This window comes from Apodemus sylvaticus, chromosome 3, assembly GCF_947179515.1.
Source record: "Apodemus sylvaticus chromosome 3, mApoSyl1.1, whole genome shotgun sequence".
Lineage (NCBI taxonomy): Eukaryota > Metazoa > Chordata > Mammalia > Rodentia > Muridae > Apodemus > Apodemus sylvaticus.
Window position 1 is genome coordinate 158,782,729 of NC_067474.1, and position 18,788 is coordinate 158,801,516.

The 18,788-nt window shown below is 42.6% G+C and overlaps 1 protein-coding gene across 1 annotated transcript; it reads right to left on the reverse strand.

Moving 5' to 3' along the window:
- Positions 1 to 1,114: 1,114 nt before the first annotated feature.
- On the reverse strand, positions 1,115 to 16,589 carry LOC127680178 (arylacetamide deacetylase-like 4 family member 1). The gene is made up of 4 exons (XM_052175742.1): positions 16,425 to 16,589; positions 7,318 to 7,534; positions 4,835 to 4,898; positions 1,115 to 1,889 (listed from the first exon to the last, which is right to left on the reverse strand). The coding sequence occupies exons 1-4, from the start codon at positions 16,587 to 16,589 to the stop codon at positions 1,115 to 1,117; spliced, it is 1,221 nt and encodes a 406-aa protein (XP_052031702.1).
- Between the last annotated feature and the right edge of the window lie 2,199 nt (positions 16,590 to 18,788).

Genomic DNA, 18,788 nt, shown 5'->3' on the forward strand with positions numbered 1-18,788 from the left:
TTTGCAGCTTAATTCAGTGGGCCTCTCTGCAAGAACTCTGACCTTGCCACATTGTACTAAGGTACAGGTTGTCACAAGAATACCCCACTTCCAGCACCAATTTGTCTTAGTCAGGGTTTCTATTCCTGCACAAACATCATGACCAAGTAACAAGTTGAGGAGGAAAGGGTTTATTCAGCTTGCATTTCCACATTGCTCTTCATCACTAAAGGAAATCAGGACTGGAACTCAAGCAGGCCAGGAAGCCGGAGCTGTTACAAAGGTCATGGAGGGATGTTTCTTACTGGCTTGCTTCCCCTGGCTTACTCAGCTTGCTTTCTTATAGAACCCAAGACTACCAGCCCAGAGATGGTAGCACCGACAAGAGGCCTTGCCCCTTTGTTCACTAATTGAGAACATGCCTTACAGCTGTATCTCATGGAGGCATTTCCTCACCTGAATCTCCTTTCTCTGTGATAACTCCAGCTTGTGTCAAATTGACACAAACACAGCCAGTATATCCATCCTAAGGGTAGATGGGCTTACAGAATTCCTCTGCAAAGATTTTCAGGACAGAAAGAGAAATGTGAATCACACAATAACCAGTGAGTTTGACTTCATCCATCAGGAGTGTGGCCCCTGTAATGCTTTATCACAACAGATGTTGATTCTTCCATCAGTGATCATTTGACAGGTTGTTGGGCTCAATTTGGCTCAGAGCTATAGAATAATGCCTCTAGGAAATCCCATGATAGTCATTCTCTAAGGATAGTGGTAGAGTTGTGCTAGTGCATCCCTGAACATTGCCATTGAAGAGAGAAAACAAGCATGATGACAATCCATGCACCCAGCAGGTCCTCAACTCTGTCTTATGTCTGTCCCTTACGACATTATGAGATATTCAGCAAAGCCCTTTGCTGATGTCAGAGGTCATCCTTGACTTATCCTACTTATGTAATTACTACCATATACATTTTTCTTTCTTTTCCTTTATGGGTTTTGTTTTTCTTTTTTTCCATTCTTGTTTTCAGTCTGCTTGTTTACTTATTTTTTAAGGGTTGTCCACTTGCAGTGCTAAAGCATTTAATTGTGCAGGTTGAGCAATTATTTAACTACTAGCTTCATGCTTGAGATCTTATATACCCTTTATGAAACTGACAGTAGAACTCATAGCCTTTTGTGAACAAGGAAAAGATAAAGCATTCTTATCAAATAAAACTAGGCATCCATGAAACCCATCTTCCAAATGGCACCAGGTCACAGGAACCCCCTGGTCCTCCAATCGCTTCTTGTAGAGTAAAGTGTCATCACGGAGCACATCATACTCACTGCTCACCAGGAAGGTTTCAGGAAGCCGTGCAATGATCTTGTCATCTGCCAGGAGGGGTGAAGTTTCTAAACTGAAAACATGGTTGATTTCCAAATAGGCAGAATCATTAAAAGGCCCAGGAAACTCAGGTTGTGGGCCTTGGCTCTTGAATCTTTGAGGGATGTTGTCAGAGCTGAGCCATTTTTCATACTTTTTCCAGTTGTCTGGGGGTATAAAAGTACCTTTCAACATGGCATCTATCCAGGACAGGTCAATGGCCAGATATTTACATGCACAAGTCATCAAAAATTTCCTAGATAGAAATGGGGCATCTGAATACTGCTGGTAAGATGGTAACTGAAAATTGACCCCCTGGACGACTGGATTAATCAGGACTTGAGCCCGAAACTGGGGAAGATCTTTTCTGTCCAATAACACCTGAGCAATAACGGCTGCAGCCCCAGCTCCAATGCTTTCTCCACTAACCACTACCCGTGCAGGGTCTACCCCGTAGGTTTTAAGTTCTTTCAAGAAGTGGATTGTGGCATTCAGGCAATCCTGGTAAGCAGTAGGGTGATGATGGTCAGGAAGTTTGCGGTACCTAAAGAAAACCAACAACAACAACAAACAACAAGAAAACATAGCATACTAGCACAGATAGGGTGTTTAGCGAAAGGTATTCAAATAGTAATCTCTATACTAAGAGAAGGCAGACCCTGATTAAACCATAAGAATGACCCAAACAAATCAAGATGACATTCTGGTTAGCTTTAACTGTCAATTCAGTAAAGCCTGTAGTTATCTGAGAGAGGGCCTCAAATGAAGAATTTCCTAGTTCAAATAAGCCTGTGGGCATGTCTGTGTATAGGGTGATTACCTTGATTATTAATTCAAGGTGCAGGAGGGTCAATACCACCATGGGAGCACCATTCCTTAGGTATGTGGCCCAGAGCTATTAAGCATGAGGTTACAAGACAGCAAGCAAGGAGCACCTTCTATGGTTCCTGTCATACTTGGCTGTGAAGGGAGTTCCTTGGATAGAGATAATGTTTTGTGTATTAGTAAGCAGGCCTGCCTTCAAATTCCTTGACATTCCTTAATATGGAGTATGACTCAGAGTTATAAACTAAAATGGACCTTTCCTCTCCTGCTTTTAGTTTGGGGATTTTATCACGTGGAAGAAAAAAAAGGCATAAGTGAAGAGTTACTTCCATTGTTTTGTACTTGACTTTGAAGAACCTACCCAGAGTCAGAGTGGCAGAGATTCTCCATTCAAATCCATATGGAATTAAAAACCCTACACATGATTATGCACGTTGAAAGCTAATTGTGCTGGTATTTGGAAAACAAGCAATGACAGGGACAAGGCAATGACTTTTCTTACTTCTGTCAGTCAAGATGAGGAGGCAAAGATTAAAGTCAAGATGAAGTTGGTTCAGCTGGACCTAACAGGGAAGAAGTGAGATGACAAGAGGGCAATGCAGGGCAGCAGGGGGGAATAGAAGAGTGAGTGAGGGTCTCCTTGTGTTTCAGCCTCTCTCAGGCATTCATTCCAAGCACTACTCATTGTAGTTCTTTGGCATCTCAGAGTCTCTTCCTTGGCTGAACAACATCAGCCACTGTCTTACAATACTCAACTAGATCTTTGTAATTCCCCACAAAATATCACTATGGGTAGTAAGGAAGCTTGCTGAATACATCTAAATTACAAAGAGGAAGTATAGCACAAATGGCATACAGAGACCAGTGGAGGTATGTCTATTTCTGTGCTCTACACGCAAGAGATCTTTAGAGTCTGCAAGGCCTTCTGAGATTTGGGTTCCAAAAATGAAAGTTCAGATACCATAGCAGCCAAGTAAGAGGTGGTCCCTGGAGATTCTAAAGATGATGCCTTTCTCCGGCCATCGGAGAGAACCATACGTGCTTAAGTGCTTAATGTGATGGCTAATTATGATGATTAACTAGATCACATCTGAACTCAACAAAAATCCAAGCAACATCTGTGAGGGGGTTTCTTGATTGGATCAGTTGATGTTGGAAGACTTACCTTAAATCTGGGCCACATCTTCTGGTGGCAGACATCACACATAAAACAATACAGAACAAGGAACTTTTGCATTTTGCCTGATTTCCATCAGTCTTACTGGCAAGCTTATCTATCCTGTTTCTGAAGATAGAACTCCTGCTGGTGTTAGAACCTATATTGTAGTTCTAACATATACTCAAAGGACAGGAGTTTTATAGCAATCCTTTGAGACTTGTGCACCAGATTGGGACTATTGGGATATCCAGTCTTATAGACAAACAGCTATTGAATTCTTGGTCTCCATTAGGACACAGCAGGATCACAGGCTGCAATGCACTCAAATAAATCTCCATTTTCAATATATATTATGTAAGTCATGTTGCTCTAGAAAATCCTGACTTAGTAGCTTTCTCCAGTCACAATATCTGTACTATCTACCCAGCCTGAAGTGTGCCAAAGTGTGAGAGAGCCACTATGGAGGCAGTCTAACAGAGAAGCTTTGACTTTCTCATTAATTTATTTTAAAATTACTATGTTCTGTTACTTCATGTTCTCTTAGAACAACAGACCAAATTGTAATAAACAGCCCCTTCTGCTCCCCTATCCACTCAAAAAAAAACCCTTTTGTTTGCAGAAGACTAGAGTTTGGTCTTAAGTCACTCTCCACATTGCTCCCTGGGTGTCTGACATTTGGGTCTGTGAAGTTTTAACAGCACACTCTCACTAAAACCATAACCTTGACCTCAATCTGAGGCATCTTTCACTCCATCATCTTTCCATGCCAATGACAGCCTGCTGAGAGGAAGATTACTCCATGTGGTGGTTTGAATGAGGACTGTCTCTCATAGGCTCAGATATTTGAATATTTGATTTCTAGTTGGTAGTACTGTTTAGCAACGGTTAGCAAGCCTTTTGGGGTAGGGGCTTGCTAGAAGAAGGACGCCATTGTGAGTGGGACTTGGGTGTTTATAGCCTTATCTTTTTTCTTATTCACTCTCTGCTTTGTGCTTATGGTTGAGGATGTATGCTCTCTGTTTGCTACTTCTACTGTCCCTCATGATGCTAGCTGCTATGCCGCCTAGTCGGGATGGACTCTCATCCTCCTGGAACCTGGAACCTCCTGGAACCATGGACTGAAGTAAATTTTATTTTTCTTAAGTTTCCTTTGGTTGTGGTGTTTTGTGCCACCAACAGGAAAGTAACTAAGACACTCTCATTCCTGGATCCATCACTTATTTTCTTCTAACATCAATTAATTTGGTCTCTAGGTATCCACAGACTATATCCCACTGATTTTAATTCTTTTAAGCTATGATAAAAAGGTATTGAGTTTGGAGTGAGTTATTGAAAGCTTTATTTATTTTTTCCCTGCCTAGATTCCATTACATTATGGTATGCCTTTCTGTTTCACTTAATGAATGGTCATGGAGTGGTCCAGAGCATAGTAGGGCCTTCTAATCTTGTATTCCCTCTACCACAGCTCAATCAGGAACTGGATGAAGCTATTATAAGCTACTTACCCCACTGCCACAACAACTGAATCTGTCTCCCGGGCCAGGTAACTGCACGTGTTGTGGTAAGAATCTGTAAGTCAAGAGAAGGGGTAATGAATCTCAAGAGGAGGATCTAAAACTTCTACCACAATACTAGGAGAGAAGCTTCTGCTATGAGTAAGAAGATGATATCTTCCCTGTGTTCTGACTCTACCTCTGAAGTGACTCTAGTCATATCTTCTTGGTAAAGCCGGTCATCACTCTAAATGTCAATGTCAGGATTCAAAGGGACTTTTTGGCTTATCTTTTGTGTTATTTTACTTTATAGTAAGGAAACTGAGTACTAGAAAGCTTGGGGGATCTGAAATGTACAAGACTGTGGAGTTTGGAATGACTTCCAAGGAATAGCAATAATTTTATATATTTCATATTAAATAAAAATACACAAATGCTGGATGGATCATTTCAGGTAGGGGGTTGGATAATCTGAAGTTACAGAAGCTAGAACCTTTACAATGATTAGGCTGCATATTCAGGTACAATGGCAGGCAGAGAACCTGAGAGATGCATCTTCAACTCAGCTGTGTCCAGCTGTTGTCTCTAGCTGTTGTCATACAGAGGCACTGGGTAGTCTGTGCACATGTTCTGCCCAGGATACCCAAACCCAACAGATCAACAACTCTGAAATGGGAACTCAGGAACCAGGACTTTGTAAACGTCACCAAATAATGTAGTAATAGCAGGCAATTGCTAGGTGGAAAGAAGGACCTTCAATGATATGATAAGAAGTGAAAACAGGTGCTGAGGCCAATGCACTAAAGAATCTCAAGTGAGGCAGGATGCTATCTCCTCTATTCAAGGTTCTTAACAATCATGCTGCAGCCATTAGCATCATTCATGCTTTCTTAAGTACAAATGTCTGGGACTCTCTTAAACAAGGAATGAATTGGGACTTGGGAGTGGGTATGACACTAATGGACAGCCAACATGGAGTCCCTCTTAACCACAACTTTGGCCCTTCCACCTGTTCTACCTCTATCCACTGTGTCACACTCACATCCTTCCTTACCTTATGATCCTCAAGTTGCTCCAGTTTCAGAGTTTTGTACCTACCACTCACCCTACTGGGAGTGAATCGATCAGGGTTGTGAGAGGTAATGTATCTCAGGATACTGAACCTAAAAGGCACCAAGACTTCAGCAACTCACATAAGTAGCATTTCTATGGGTGTTTTACACCACTGAAGAGCTTGGCAATCTAGGCTTCCAAAGGTTTCTGGGATGGAAAAATGCTCCTGGACAGGGGTAGAAACCATACTTTAATTTGTGAGCATTATAGCCACACCTTCAGATGTAAAATAGCCATGGATATTTCTACCACCAGGTGGCAGCAAGGAACCGCTATCTCATCCTGTTCTAGCTAAGGAGAACATCCATCTATCCTCTCTACATCTATGCTTCCTGCTCATTGAGCCATTATTCTTTTGTAAGTTTATCCTTTCATTTAACAATCAACAGATAATTATATCTATATGTTTATGCAGTCAGTCAAAAAAATGCAAATAAGAAGGCCAAGCGCAGGGATCCAGCAACACAGCACACAGGTCTTCTCTCCCTGTTAGCATTCCCATTCTTACTAGGGGCAGAAAGACAGCAAACAAGGAAACACAGGGCTTGGTGAACCATAGCAAGCTCAGATGGTGGCAAATGCCATAAATATATTCAACATAAGTAAAGATGTCATGAGTTGAGTCAGAGTGTGGGAGTTTAACCTCAGAATGACAGAAAATTTCCTGTAGGTAGATATTGGGGGAGGCCACACTAGAAAGGCCATTTGTACAAAGGTCCAAGATAAAGTGGGTATTCACCTATTCCAAGCCAGTCGTGTGGAGAAGCATGTTTTGAGAACAAAGCAGCATGCACAGAAGACCGAGAGTGATGAGCTCAGCATATCTATACTGTGTATAACGGCAGTCTGTGCTGCAGCATAGCAAGGGCAGAACAGGACAAAAGGGATTGTATGGTGAATAATATCAAAGGGCCAAAGGAGAGGCTAAACTGCCTGCTCTGAGGTAGGTTTTAAAACCCCTGTTGTTCAGAAAGAACAGCCTACAAATTAAGAAATTGAGAAGAGGGTTGCCATCACCATGCTCAACTGAGGGGGTTGGGTGGTTGCAGATTTTACACTATGGTAGTCCAGCAGAGCTGAGGGATATGTGTTATTTGGGGATCTTGGATGAGCCAATGTCTTTGAGAACGAATGGAAGGGAAGAATCACACCAAGCATTTGTGACACTGTGTCTCCTCCTGGACTAAGACTTATAAATCACATTTCTGTAGACATGTCAACCTTATTGATTGACACAACCTGAAGCCTCCAGATTTGTCAGTTTGGACCTCCCAGGAGGATTTCTGACTGTTGTTTTTTTCTCCCTGCTATACAATTCCCAATAGGAATGTAGATGTGAATGAGAAGCCCCTCCTTTCCAATGCTTCAGAAATGCTTCTTACCCAGGCTACCAAACACACCACCTCCTCCATGGTAGTAGATGATGCCTTTTCGGGGGCCAGAGGAGGTTGATTTGGGCTGAAACAGCCTCACAGGGATTGTACCAAAATGGAGGTTCTTCACCAACACACCGAAGTTATTCTTTGGCACCAAGAGGTCTTGTATAAAGCAGAAAAAGTGGGGCATGGAGCAAATTTTCATCTTCTCCAGTACATTCCCCTGGGGAGAGAAAGAACAAAAGATCAGTTGGCTATCTTCCAAATCCACTTTACAGCTATTGCCCAATATTCTGTGTGGCTCAACTCAGGGCTTAACTAAAGCTCCTAATTTGGTGGAATTGTTTCCTGTAAGCAAGTGCATGCCTGGTTGTGAAGCTTTAAAAAATGAGGAACATGGGCGGCGGCGGCGGCGGTAGCAGTGGCTGCTCCAGCTGAAGGGCCATCAGCAGTGGAACCAAGGCGACACAGGGTCCAGTTAGGCCCTGCGCCCACGACCACTGACCTTCGCTGACCAGCCGGGCGGCAAGCAACTGCGGTTCTGCGGAGCCTTTCGCTGCACGGAAGCCACTTCAGAACTCGGCTGCCCGCCAGTCAGGAGAGACTCACCGCCATCTTGATCCCGGGCTCCAGAGATCAGTCAGACTGAGGTACACAAACATAATCCTAGGCCCAACACCGCAGGGGTCTGAGCCAGACGGGCGTTGGCCTGCACCCAGGCCCTGGGCTGTTCGAGTGGCCATCGGGGCGCCAACCCAGCCAGGAGTTTTTTTTTGCCCCGGCCGGTGCACGCGCCGCCATTTTGCCTACAGGAGCCAGAGTGCTCGGGAGGGCAGAGACTGCTAACAAGCGTAGCCTGAGGCTAACAAAACGGGGGTCTAGGCCCCAAAAGGCACAGGACTGACCCCAAGAACTGGGCGGCTTGGTGGGCCATCTGTGTGTCAACCAGCCCAGGAGGTTATTAGCACAACAGACTCTCCCGGTGCTTTCGCGGAGCGCGGACGCGCACGCCCGCCATCCGGGTCACCTGGCGGACCCAAATAACAGACATAGCCCTAGGGGAACTTTGCTCGGACCTTGGCCTCCCAGGCGTTTGCCTGGACTCAGGGCCCAGGCGACAAGGCTAACCTAGTGTGCGCCAGCCCGGTTGGGGAAATCGGCTGCCCAGCGGAGTGAGCGGAGCACAGGGGAGGTCACAGCAACATTCACCTTCGGAGCTCCCTGGGGGTGCACACGGGTTCCACCTGGTCCACAGACACAATCTGGGGCAAGGCCTCAGGCAGAAGCCCCCAGCTCAAATCTCTCCGCTTCAGATCAGCCTGGGTGGCCGCCACATCTCCAGGTCCCTCAAGAGGCTAGTGGGGGCTTCCGGGCGGCCAGCTGGGAAAAGTCGGTGTGCTCCGATAAATCCTGCGGGCCCCAGCGGGAGCCTTCAGGTGCCTGCTTTGGGATCTGAACAGCCTGGAAAACAGCACCCTGTCTATAGGCAGTGCAGAGTGTAAGCTGTGCACCAGAGGCCAACGGGGAAGGGGCAGCTTGCACTGGTGAGTCCAGCACTGACAAGACCAAGTAACACCAGTGAGAGCTAGATGGCAAAAGGCAAACGCAGAAACGTCACTAACAGAAATCAAGGCAATATGGCAACATCTGAACCAAATTCTCCTCTACCAGCAAGTCCTGGATACCCCATCACACCAGTAAAACAAGATTTGGATTTAAAATCACTGGTCATGATGCTGGTACAGGAACACATGAAGGTCATTGAGGAGAAAATGGATCAAAAGTTAGAAGCCCTTGCAAGGGAAACACAAAAATCATTGAAAGAAATCCAGGAGAATACAAAAGCCAACAAGGAGGAAATGCAAAAAACACTTAAAGAAATACAGGAGAACTTTGCTCAACAGGCTGAGGTCATGAAAGACGAAACACAAAAATCTCTTAAAGAAATACAGGAGAACTTTGGTCAACAGGCTGAGCTCATGAAAGAGGAAACACAAAAATCTCTTAAAGAATTACAGGAAAACACAAACATGCAAGGGAAGGAGCTAAGCAAAACCATCCAGGATCTAAAATCAGAAGTAGAAACAACTAAGAAAACTCAAAGGGAGACAACTTTGGAGATAGAAAGCCTTGGGAAGAAATCAGGGGACAGAGATGCAAATATCAACAACAGAATACAAGAGATAGAAGAAAGAATCTCAGATGCTGAAGATTCCATAGAAACCATGGACTCAACAGTTAAAGAAAATGCAAAGTGCAAAAAGCTTGTAACCCAAAATATCCAGGAAATCCAGGACACAATGAGAAGACCAAACCTAAGGATTATAGGCATAGATGAGAGTGAAGATTTACAACTTAAAGGGCCAGCAAATATCTTCAATAAAATTATGGAAGAAAACTTCCCTAACCTAAAGAGAGAGATGCCCATGAATATACAAGAAGCCTACAGAACTCCAAACAGACTGGACCAGAACAGAAATACTTCCCGTCACATAATAATCAAAACACCAAATGTTCTAAACAAAGAAAGAATACTAAAGGCAGTAAGAGAAAAAGGCCAAGTAACATATAAAGGAAGACCTATCAGAATCACAGCAGACTTTTCACCTGAGACTATGAAGGCTAGAAGGTCCTGGGCAGATCTCATGCAGACTCTAAGAGAACACAAATGCCAACCAAAACTACTATATCCAGCAAAACTCTCAATCACCATAGATGGAGAAACTAAGATATTTCACGACAAAACCAAGTTCACCCAATATCTATCCACAAACCCAGCCCTAAAAAGGATAATAGGAGGACAACACCAATACAAGGAGGGAAACTCCACCCTGAAAAAAGCAAGATAGTAACCTTTCATCAAACCCAAATAAGTTAAGCAATCAAATTTAAAAAATAACGTCAAAAATGATAGGAAGTAACAATCACTATTCCTTAATATCTCTTAACATCAATGGACTCAATGCCCCAATAAAAAGACACAGACTAACTGACTGGATACGTAAACAGGACCCTACATTTTGCTGCTTACAGGAAACACACCTAAGGGTCAAAGACAAACACTACCTTAGAGTAAAAGGCTGGAAGACAATTTTACAAGCAAATGGTCTCAGGAAACAAGCTGGAGTAGCCATTTTAATATCAGATAAAATTGACTTTCAACCCAAAGTCATCAAAAGAGACTCTGAGGGACACTTCTTGCTGGTCAAAGGAAAAATACAACAAGAAGAACTCTCAATCCTGAACATCTATGCTCCAAATGCAAGGGCACCCTCTTTCATAAAAGAAACTTTATTAAAACTCAAAGCACACATTGCACCTAACACAATAATTGTTGGTGACTTCAACACTGCACTTTCCTCAATGGACCGATCAGGAAAACAGAAACTAAACAAGGACACAATGAAACTAATTGAAGCTTTGGACCAATTAGATTTAACTGATATATATAGAACATTCTATCCTAAAACAAAAGAATATACCTTTTTTTCAGCACCTCATGGTACCTTCTCCAAAATCGACCATATAATTGGTCACAAGACAGACCTCAACAAATATAAAAAGATAGAACTAATCCCATGCCTCCTATCTGATCACTATGGAATAAAAGTGGTCTTCAATAGCAACAGAAACAACAGAAAACCCACAAACACGTGGAGATTGAACAATACTCTACTCAATGACACCTTGGTCAAGGAAGAAATAAAGAAAGAAATTAAAGACTTTTTAGAACACAATGAAAATGAAAACACAACATACCCAAATCTATGGGACACAATGAAAGCAGTGCTAAGAGGAAAACTCATAGCCCTGAGTGCCTCCAAAAAGAAAATGGAGAGAGCATACATTACCAACTTAATGACACACCTGAAAGCCCTAGAACAAAAAGAAGCTATTTCACCCAGGAGGAGTAGAAGGCAGGAAATCATCAAACTCAGGGCCGAAATCAATCAAGTAGAAACAAAGAGAACCATACAAAAAATCAACAAAACTAGGAGCTGGTTCTTTGAGAAAATCAACAAGATAGATAAACCCTTAGCCAGACTGACCAAAGGGCACAGAGAAAGTATCCAAATTAACAAACTTAGAAATGAAAAGGGAGACATAACAACGGAAACTGAGGAAATCCAAAAAATCATCAGATCCTACTACAAGAGCCTGTACTCAACACAACTGGAGAATCTGGAGGAAATGGACAATTTCCTTGACAGATACCAAATACCAAAATTAAATCAGGACCAACTAGACCATCTAAACAGTCCCATAAAGCCTAAAGAAATAGAAGGAGTCATAGAAAGTCTTCCAACCAAAAAAAGCACAGGACCAGATGGTTTCAGTGCAGAATTCTACCAGACCTTCAAAGAAGAGTTAACACCAATACTCTTCAAACTATTCCACAAAATAGAAACAGAAGGAACACTACCCAATTCCTTCTACGAAGCCACAATTACGCTGATACCAAAGCCACACAAAGATCCAACAAAGAAAGAGAACTTCAGACCAATTTCCCTTATGAACATCGATGCAAAAATACTCAACAAAATTCTTGCCAACCGAATCCAAGAACACATCAAAACGATCATCCACCATGATCAAGTAGGCTTTATCCCGGGAATGCAGGGTTGGTTCAATATACGGAAATCCATCAATACAATCCACTACATAAACAAACTCAAAGAACAAAATCATATGGTCATTTCATTGGATGCTGAAAAAGCATTTGACAAAATTCAGCATCCTTTCATGCTTAAAGTCTTGGAGAGAACAGGAATTCAAGGCCCATACCTAAACATAGTAAAAGCAATATACAGCAAACCGGTAGCCAGCATCAAACTAAACGGAGAGAAACTTGAAGCAATCCCACTGAAATCAGGGACCAGACAAGGCTGCCCCCTTTCTCCTTATCTTTTCAATATTGTACTTGAGGTACTAGCTCGGGCAATTCGACAACATAAGGAGGTCAAAGGGATACAAATTGGAAAGGAGGAAGTCAAACTATCATTATTTGCAGACGACATGATCGTCTACCTAAGTGACCCAAAGAACTCCACTAGAGAGCTCCTACAGCTGATAAACAACTTCAGCAAAGTGGCAGGTTACAAAATCAACTCAAGCAAATCAGTGGCCTTCCTATACTCAAAGGATAAGCAGGCTGAGAAAGAAATTAGGGAAATGACCCCCTTCACAATAGCCACAAACAGTATAAAGTATCTTGGGGTGACTCTTACCAAACATGCGAAAGATCTGTATGGCAAGAACTTCAAGACTCTGAAGAAGGAAATGGAAGAAGACCTCAAAAAATGGGAAAACCTCCCATGCTCATGGATCGGTAGAATCAATATAGTTAAAATGGCCATTTTGCCTAAAGCACTATACAGATTCAATGCAATACCCATCAAAATCCCAACTCAATTCTTCACAGAGTTAGAAAGAGCAATTATCAAATTCATCTGGAACAACAAAAAACCCAGGATAGCTAAAACTATTCTCAGCAACAAAAGAAAATCTGGGGGAATCAGTATCCCTGACCTCAAGCAATACTACAGAGCAATAGTGTTAAAAACTGCATGGTATTGGTACAGTGACAGGCAGGAGGATCAATGGAACAGGATTGAAGATCCAGAAATGAACCCACACACCTATGGCCACTTGATCCTCGACAAAGAGGCTGAAAACATCCAATGGAAAAAAGATAGCCTTTTCAACAAATGGTGCTGGTTCAACTGGAGGTCAGCATGCAGAAGAATGCGAATTGATCCATCCTTGTCTCCTTGTACTAAGCTCAAATCCAAATGGATCAAGGACCTCCACATAAAGCCAGACACTCTGAAGCTAATAGAAAAGAAACTGGGGAAGACCCTTGAGGACATCGGTACAGGGAGAAAGTTTCTGAACAGAACACCAATAGCGTATGCTCTAAGAGCAAGAATTGACAAATGGGACCTCATAAGGTTACAGAGTTTCTGTAAGGCAAAGGACACCGTCAGGAGGACAGATCGGCAACCAACAAATTGGGAAAAGATCTTCACCAATCCTACATCAGATAGAGGGCTAATATCCAATATATATAAAGAACTCAAGAAGTTAGACTCCAGAAAACCGAACAACCCTATTAAAAAATGGGGTACAGAGTTAAACAAAGAATTCTCACCTGAAGAACTTCGGATGGCGGAGAAGCATCTTAAAAAATGCTCCACTTCATTAGTCATTAGGGAAATGCAAATCAAAACAACCCTAAGATTTCATCTTACACCAGTCAGAATGGCTAAGATTAAAAATTCAGGAGACAGCAGGTGTTGGAGAGGGTGCGGAGAAAGAGGAACACTTCTCCACTGCTGGTGGGGTTGCAAATTGGTACAACCACTCTGGAAAGCAGTCTGGCGGTTCCTCCGAAAACTGGGCACCTCACTTCCAGAAGATCCTGCTATACCACTCCTGGGCATATACCCAGAGGATTCCCCACCATGTAATAAGGATACATGCTCTACTATGTTCATAGCAGCCCTATTTATAATTGCCAGATGCTGGAAAGAACCCAGGTATCCCTCAACAGAAGAGTGGATACAAAAAATGTGGTATATCTACACAATGGAGTACTATTCAGCCATTAGAAACAATGAATTCATGAAATTCTTAGGCAAATGGATGGAGCTAGAGAACATCATACTAAGTGAGGTAACCCAGACTCAAAAGGTGAATCATGGTATGCACTCACTAATAAGTGGTTATTAACCTAGAAAACTGGAATACCCAAAACATAATCCACACATCAAATGAGATACAAGAAGAAAGCAGGAGTGGTCCCTGGTTCTGGAAAGACTCAGTGAAACAGTATTTGGCAAAACCAGAACGGGGAACTGGGAAGGGGTGGGAGGGAGGACAGGGGAAGAGAAGGGGGCTTACGGGACTTTCGGGGAGTGGGGGGGGGGGCTAGAAAAGGGGAAATCATTTGAAACGTAAATAAATTATATCAAATAAAAAAAAAAAAAAAAAAAATGAGGAACATGAACTAGGAGAGAAAGGCTATTTCTCCTTGACATCAGGATTTCACAGTTAACAAATACCAGCAACCCCACGGTTTTTGTTCTCTGCTAACTCTCAACTCCTTTCTTCCATCTGATCGCTCATTTCCTAGGTACATACATGCCTTCTCACATTGCTTCACCAATTCCTTAAAAATACATCATGAGGCCTGGTGGTCATTGCACACACTTCTAATCTGAGCACTTGGGAGGCTAAGGCAGGCATAGCTTTGTGAGTCTGAGACCATTCTGGACTACATAGTGAGTTTCAGTACAGCTGTAGATACCCAGTAAAACCCTGTCTTAAAGAAATAAGAACAAATGCAAACACAAACATATAAACAAAAATGGGAGGAAAGCCACTGTTTCTAATCCTATGCTCACATAATGACTCACACCACACCCTCTGTCACACACAGCCCAAAGTAAAGGTGAGTGCTGGCCCAAAGCTTATCACAGACTTGAAGTTCCTTTGTACAGTCTTCTCAGCTATGTGCCTCATGCCTAGTTCAACTTCTGCCCTAAACTATGTGTCCTAAACTAGATGATTCAGTGACTTTTTCTTATAATTCCCTTATCTACAAAACAGGATTAATTTTCATGCACTTTAGAGCTTTCTGGGTGCCATAAAGTGGGTGGGTTATGAAAATTACCAAACAATAATGTTTGCCAATGGTGACCCTCTTTTCCATGACACCTTGAGTATCAAACATATACTTATTAGAAAGTATATGGCACTCTTTCCCAAGTGTGAGTGACAGGGATGCAATCTACTGGTAAGTCTGAAGTCAAGGACACTTTAGAATTTTGAAGTATCAAAGGGTGGGACGACACCCTGGTAACCTCAAGGTTCTTGTAACAGGTCAGCTTTGGACTTTAACTACTGTGTTATCTGAAGTGGAGACTGGATTGGTGAGTTCTGCTTTTTACTCTTAGCATGTTGATAGACACCAGGACATGCTATAATAGTGGACTTCACCTAGAAGATTAGATGTATGTAGACTTGATTGTCGTGTGGCTTCTCATCTTGTAGGGGAAAGAACATAAGAACACCTTTAGAAGTTTACACAGTCCACAACTACATCCCCTCATGCCATTCTCTTCCCTTCTCCTCCTCTCTTCTTCTACTACACTGAACTCTGTGATGGTTCTCCAAAGTCCAGACCCTTGGATCTCTCAGGCAACAAGATATTCATGTGCCTGATCTCTCATCTTCTGTTAGTTACTAGCTTAGGTGGCACCTGTCAGCAAGACAGGAATCCTCTGCCTCTCCCTAGCAGAAATGGTGGTTTCTGTCTTCCTTTTCTTCCTCCTAGTCAGAGGTATTCCTGAGTGTGTATTACTTGCTACTACAGGGAATCTATGATGGATGTTTGTCTTATGCATTCACCTCCTTGTTCTTAGAGCCTGGTTGGCACATGTCTAGGTGATGTAGTCAAAGCCCAGTGTGCTAAAGCGTAGTCCCAATGGACACACAGAGAGACTGATGGTCATAGGGGATAAACATAGCACAGCACTAGCTCCATGCATGAGCCTTTTTGTGTTTGCTAGGAAATAAGAAAGGAGAAGTTTTCTCTCTTCTTTTCTGAGTTCACTGACAATGGAAGGTTCTAAGAGACTTTTCCTAAAGTGAGCTGACAAGGACTGGGTCTGTCTCCAAATGCTCATCTCCAGGTCCTCCCCCAACTTTGTAACTATACTTTCCACCAATCTTGGCACGTCACAGAGGTCCTACCCATGCTTATGCAATAAAATACCAATAGAGTGGCTAAACTAGCCTAGTTCACCAAGGCTTCCAAAAGGAAACAGTCATAAACCAAAAGAGGATCTTCAAACAACTAAGAAAATCAACTGTATACAACTTTTTGCTGCTGAGAGTAGTCAGTGACAATAACACTCTACAGGGGCTACAGTATCTAAGAAGTCCTTATCACAATGTCTGTCATCATCACTGACTGGTATCTATTATCAGGTGCTCTTAACTTATATGGATCTTTGCCAACTTTTTCCCAGGGCTGGCATTCTCTCTACCCCAGAAAGGACTGAGTCATAAAAACAAAAACAAAAACAAAACAACGACAAAAAACTTACCAATGTTATTGTCAGATGGAAGAAGTAGTGGAGAATGTGAAATTTCATTCGCTGGGGGATGGGAGGAGGAACATGTACAGTGAAGATCTCTTTTATGAGAACCCATATACTGACCCCAAGGACCAGGAAGATTGCAGTAGCGAAGAGTATTATCACCAAGATCATGGTGGTCTTGTTCCTTCAGAATAAGTTGAAGAAGACCTATCTCCTGGAAAGAGCTTATACAACTCTCTTCTCTACAGATCTCGATGCCTTATAGCATACAGAGTGACTTCAGAACCTGCCTCTTCCCACTACAGGCAGCTATGGCATTCTGAAAACATCTTTTTTGTAATGCTCAAGAGATTGCATCAGATCCCCACCTGGAGATAGATCCCTGGTGCCTTGTCCCCAGGGCAGGTTGGGCTTTATCACAAGACCTGGAACATCAACAGCTGGTTGGAAGTGTGACTCAGTGTGAGGAAGCACTTGCTGCGGACTAATGCCAGAGTATGGTGACATTTGTGGGAGATTTGGAAAACTTGTGGAAGTCATGTCAAGTGCTCTCTGTGTCTTCCTTCTCTATAGAGCAAAATCAGAGATTTGTGAGATGGCCTTGTGTGTCAAGTAATGTTTGAGGAAAGCCACAGAGGAGAACATGGAAAAATAACACATATTCTGTTCTCTCTTCTTGCTATCCTGATATGCCTAGTATCAGAAATTAGCTTCCCAGTTGCTCTTTGTCTTAGCCCCATCTTTTTTTTTTGTCTCATACATCAACATTTATGGTATAGCTGATATCCCTAGGGATTAGCTAATTTGGAGGGAAAAAACCCTCACCTATGAGCACACTATTCTTATATAAACCAGGACATGTAGGATAAACACCATCTCCATTATTAGGTTCTCAATGACAAGCAAGTATAGTGATTTTACCAAATAGCTGTGAGACTAGAGAGTATACTGCTGTCTCTAAAAGTAACATGCATGAGACAGAACCATAAGCAGGATATGGGATCTGTTGCTGTGAGCAGTAAGGCATACAACTGAGACTGGACTCTCTACCCAGAAAGAATTTACCATGCCATGAAAGACAATTGCAACAAGGAAAAGAGATGTAGACATTCTCCCCAGTTTAAGATTGGACAAATCAATAATTCAGTATGAAGGCAAGGACCTTATAACAGAGTTATAACAAGGACCTAAATACAGAAAAGTGTGATCATCAGGAATACTCAGCATCTAAACTGCTAGAATTAAGTGTCAGATATGGGATGAAAGAGCCTCTCACAGGTTGCATTGTGAGTGTATGGAACGTGGTGGCTCGGGGATCTTTGGAAGCAAAAACACTGGGCAATATAACAATTCATTTCTTCATGAGACCAAGGTTGCATGATCTGAGACAACACACAGGAATCAGTCTCTGATAGATGGCATCAAAGAAACCATTGGGGACAAGTGACTATTGCTGGCTGAGTCCCCTCATGAATGTCAAGGACTTGAGGACAATAGAGGATGGATAGTTATTATTGAAGAAACTGTGTATAAAAGAGGTGGTATTTCATACCCAGTCCACCAGACAAGATGGGATAGTTTTCAGGAGAGAGCAAGAAAGAATTGGTTATGCTCTAGCAGGCATGTGGACACCTCCCAAGTGACAGCTATATCCGGCTCCAGTCAGCAAGTCCTTGTGGGCATCAGTAATATGCCTGGGTTTTGTAACTATATATGGGATAGATCACTAGGTGGGGTAGTCTCTGGCTGGTCCTCAGAGACTGCTCATACATTATGCCTTTATATCTCCTCCCAGAGACAAAACCATCAACCAGAGAGTGCACATGGAGTTACCCATGGCTCCAGACACATAGGCATCAGAGGAAGATCTTGTTAGACACCAAAGGGAGGAGAGGTCCTTGGTCCTGAAAAGGCTTGATGCTGCAGTGTGGGGGAATGCTGGGACAGGGAAGGGGGAGAGGATTGACTGGGGAACAGGGGGAGGGGAGATGGGTTATGAGACTTTCTAGGGGAGGGAACCAGGAAAGGGGACAACATTTGAAATGTAAATGAAGAATATATCTAATAAAAAATGAAAAAACAAACAAAAGAAAAGAAAAACAAGAAAACAACAAAAAAGAAAGAAATGGTTAGGGAGGTATCCTGGAGCTAATAATGGCCACCTTCTGTCTTTAAAAAAGTGAATGTGGGTGGCCAGCAAGATAGTTCAATGGGTAAGGATAATTAATGCCAATCCTTATTATCTGAGTTTGATTCCTAAAACACATAAGATGAAAGGAGAGAACTAAGTCGCAAAAGTCCTCTAGTCTATTCACATGTGCAGTAGCATGTGCTTGCTTGCATGAATACACATAAAACACACAAACAAAT

Bases quoted from the DNA above. Each gene is read 5' to 3' on its own strand.
- LOC127680178 (XM_052175742.1), bottom strand. From the start codon at position 16,589: ATGATCTTGGTGATAATACTCTTCGCTACTGCAATCTTCCTGGTCCTT. The intron at 4,899-7,317 runs GTAAGAAGCATT...CTTGACTTACAG, and splicing joins TGGTGTGTTTGGTAGCCTGG to ATTCTTACCACAACACGTGC. The intron at 1,890-4,834 runs GTAAGTAGCTTA...GGTTTTCTTTAG, and splicing joins TCAGTTGTTGTGGCAGTGGG to GTACCGCAAACTTCCTGACC.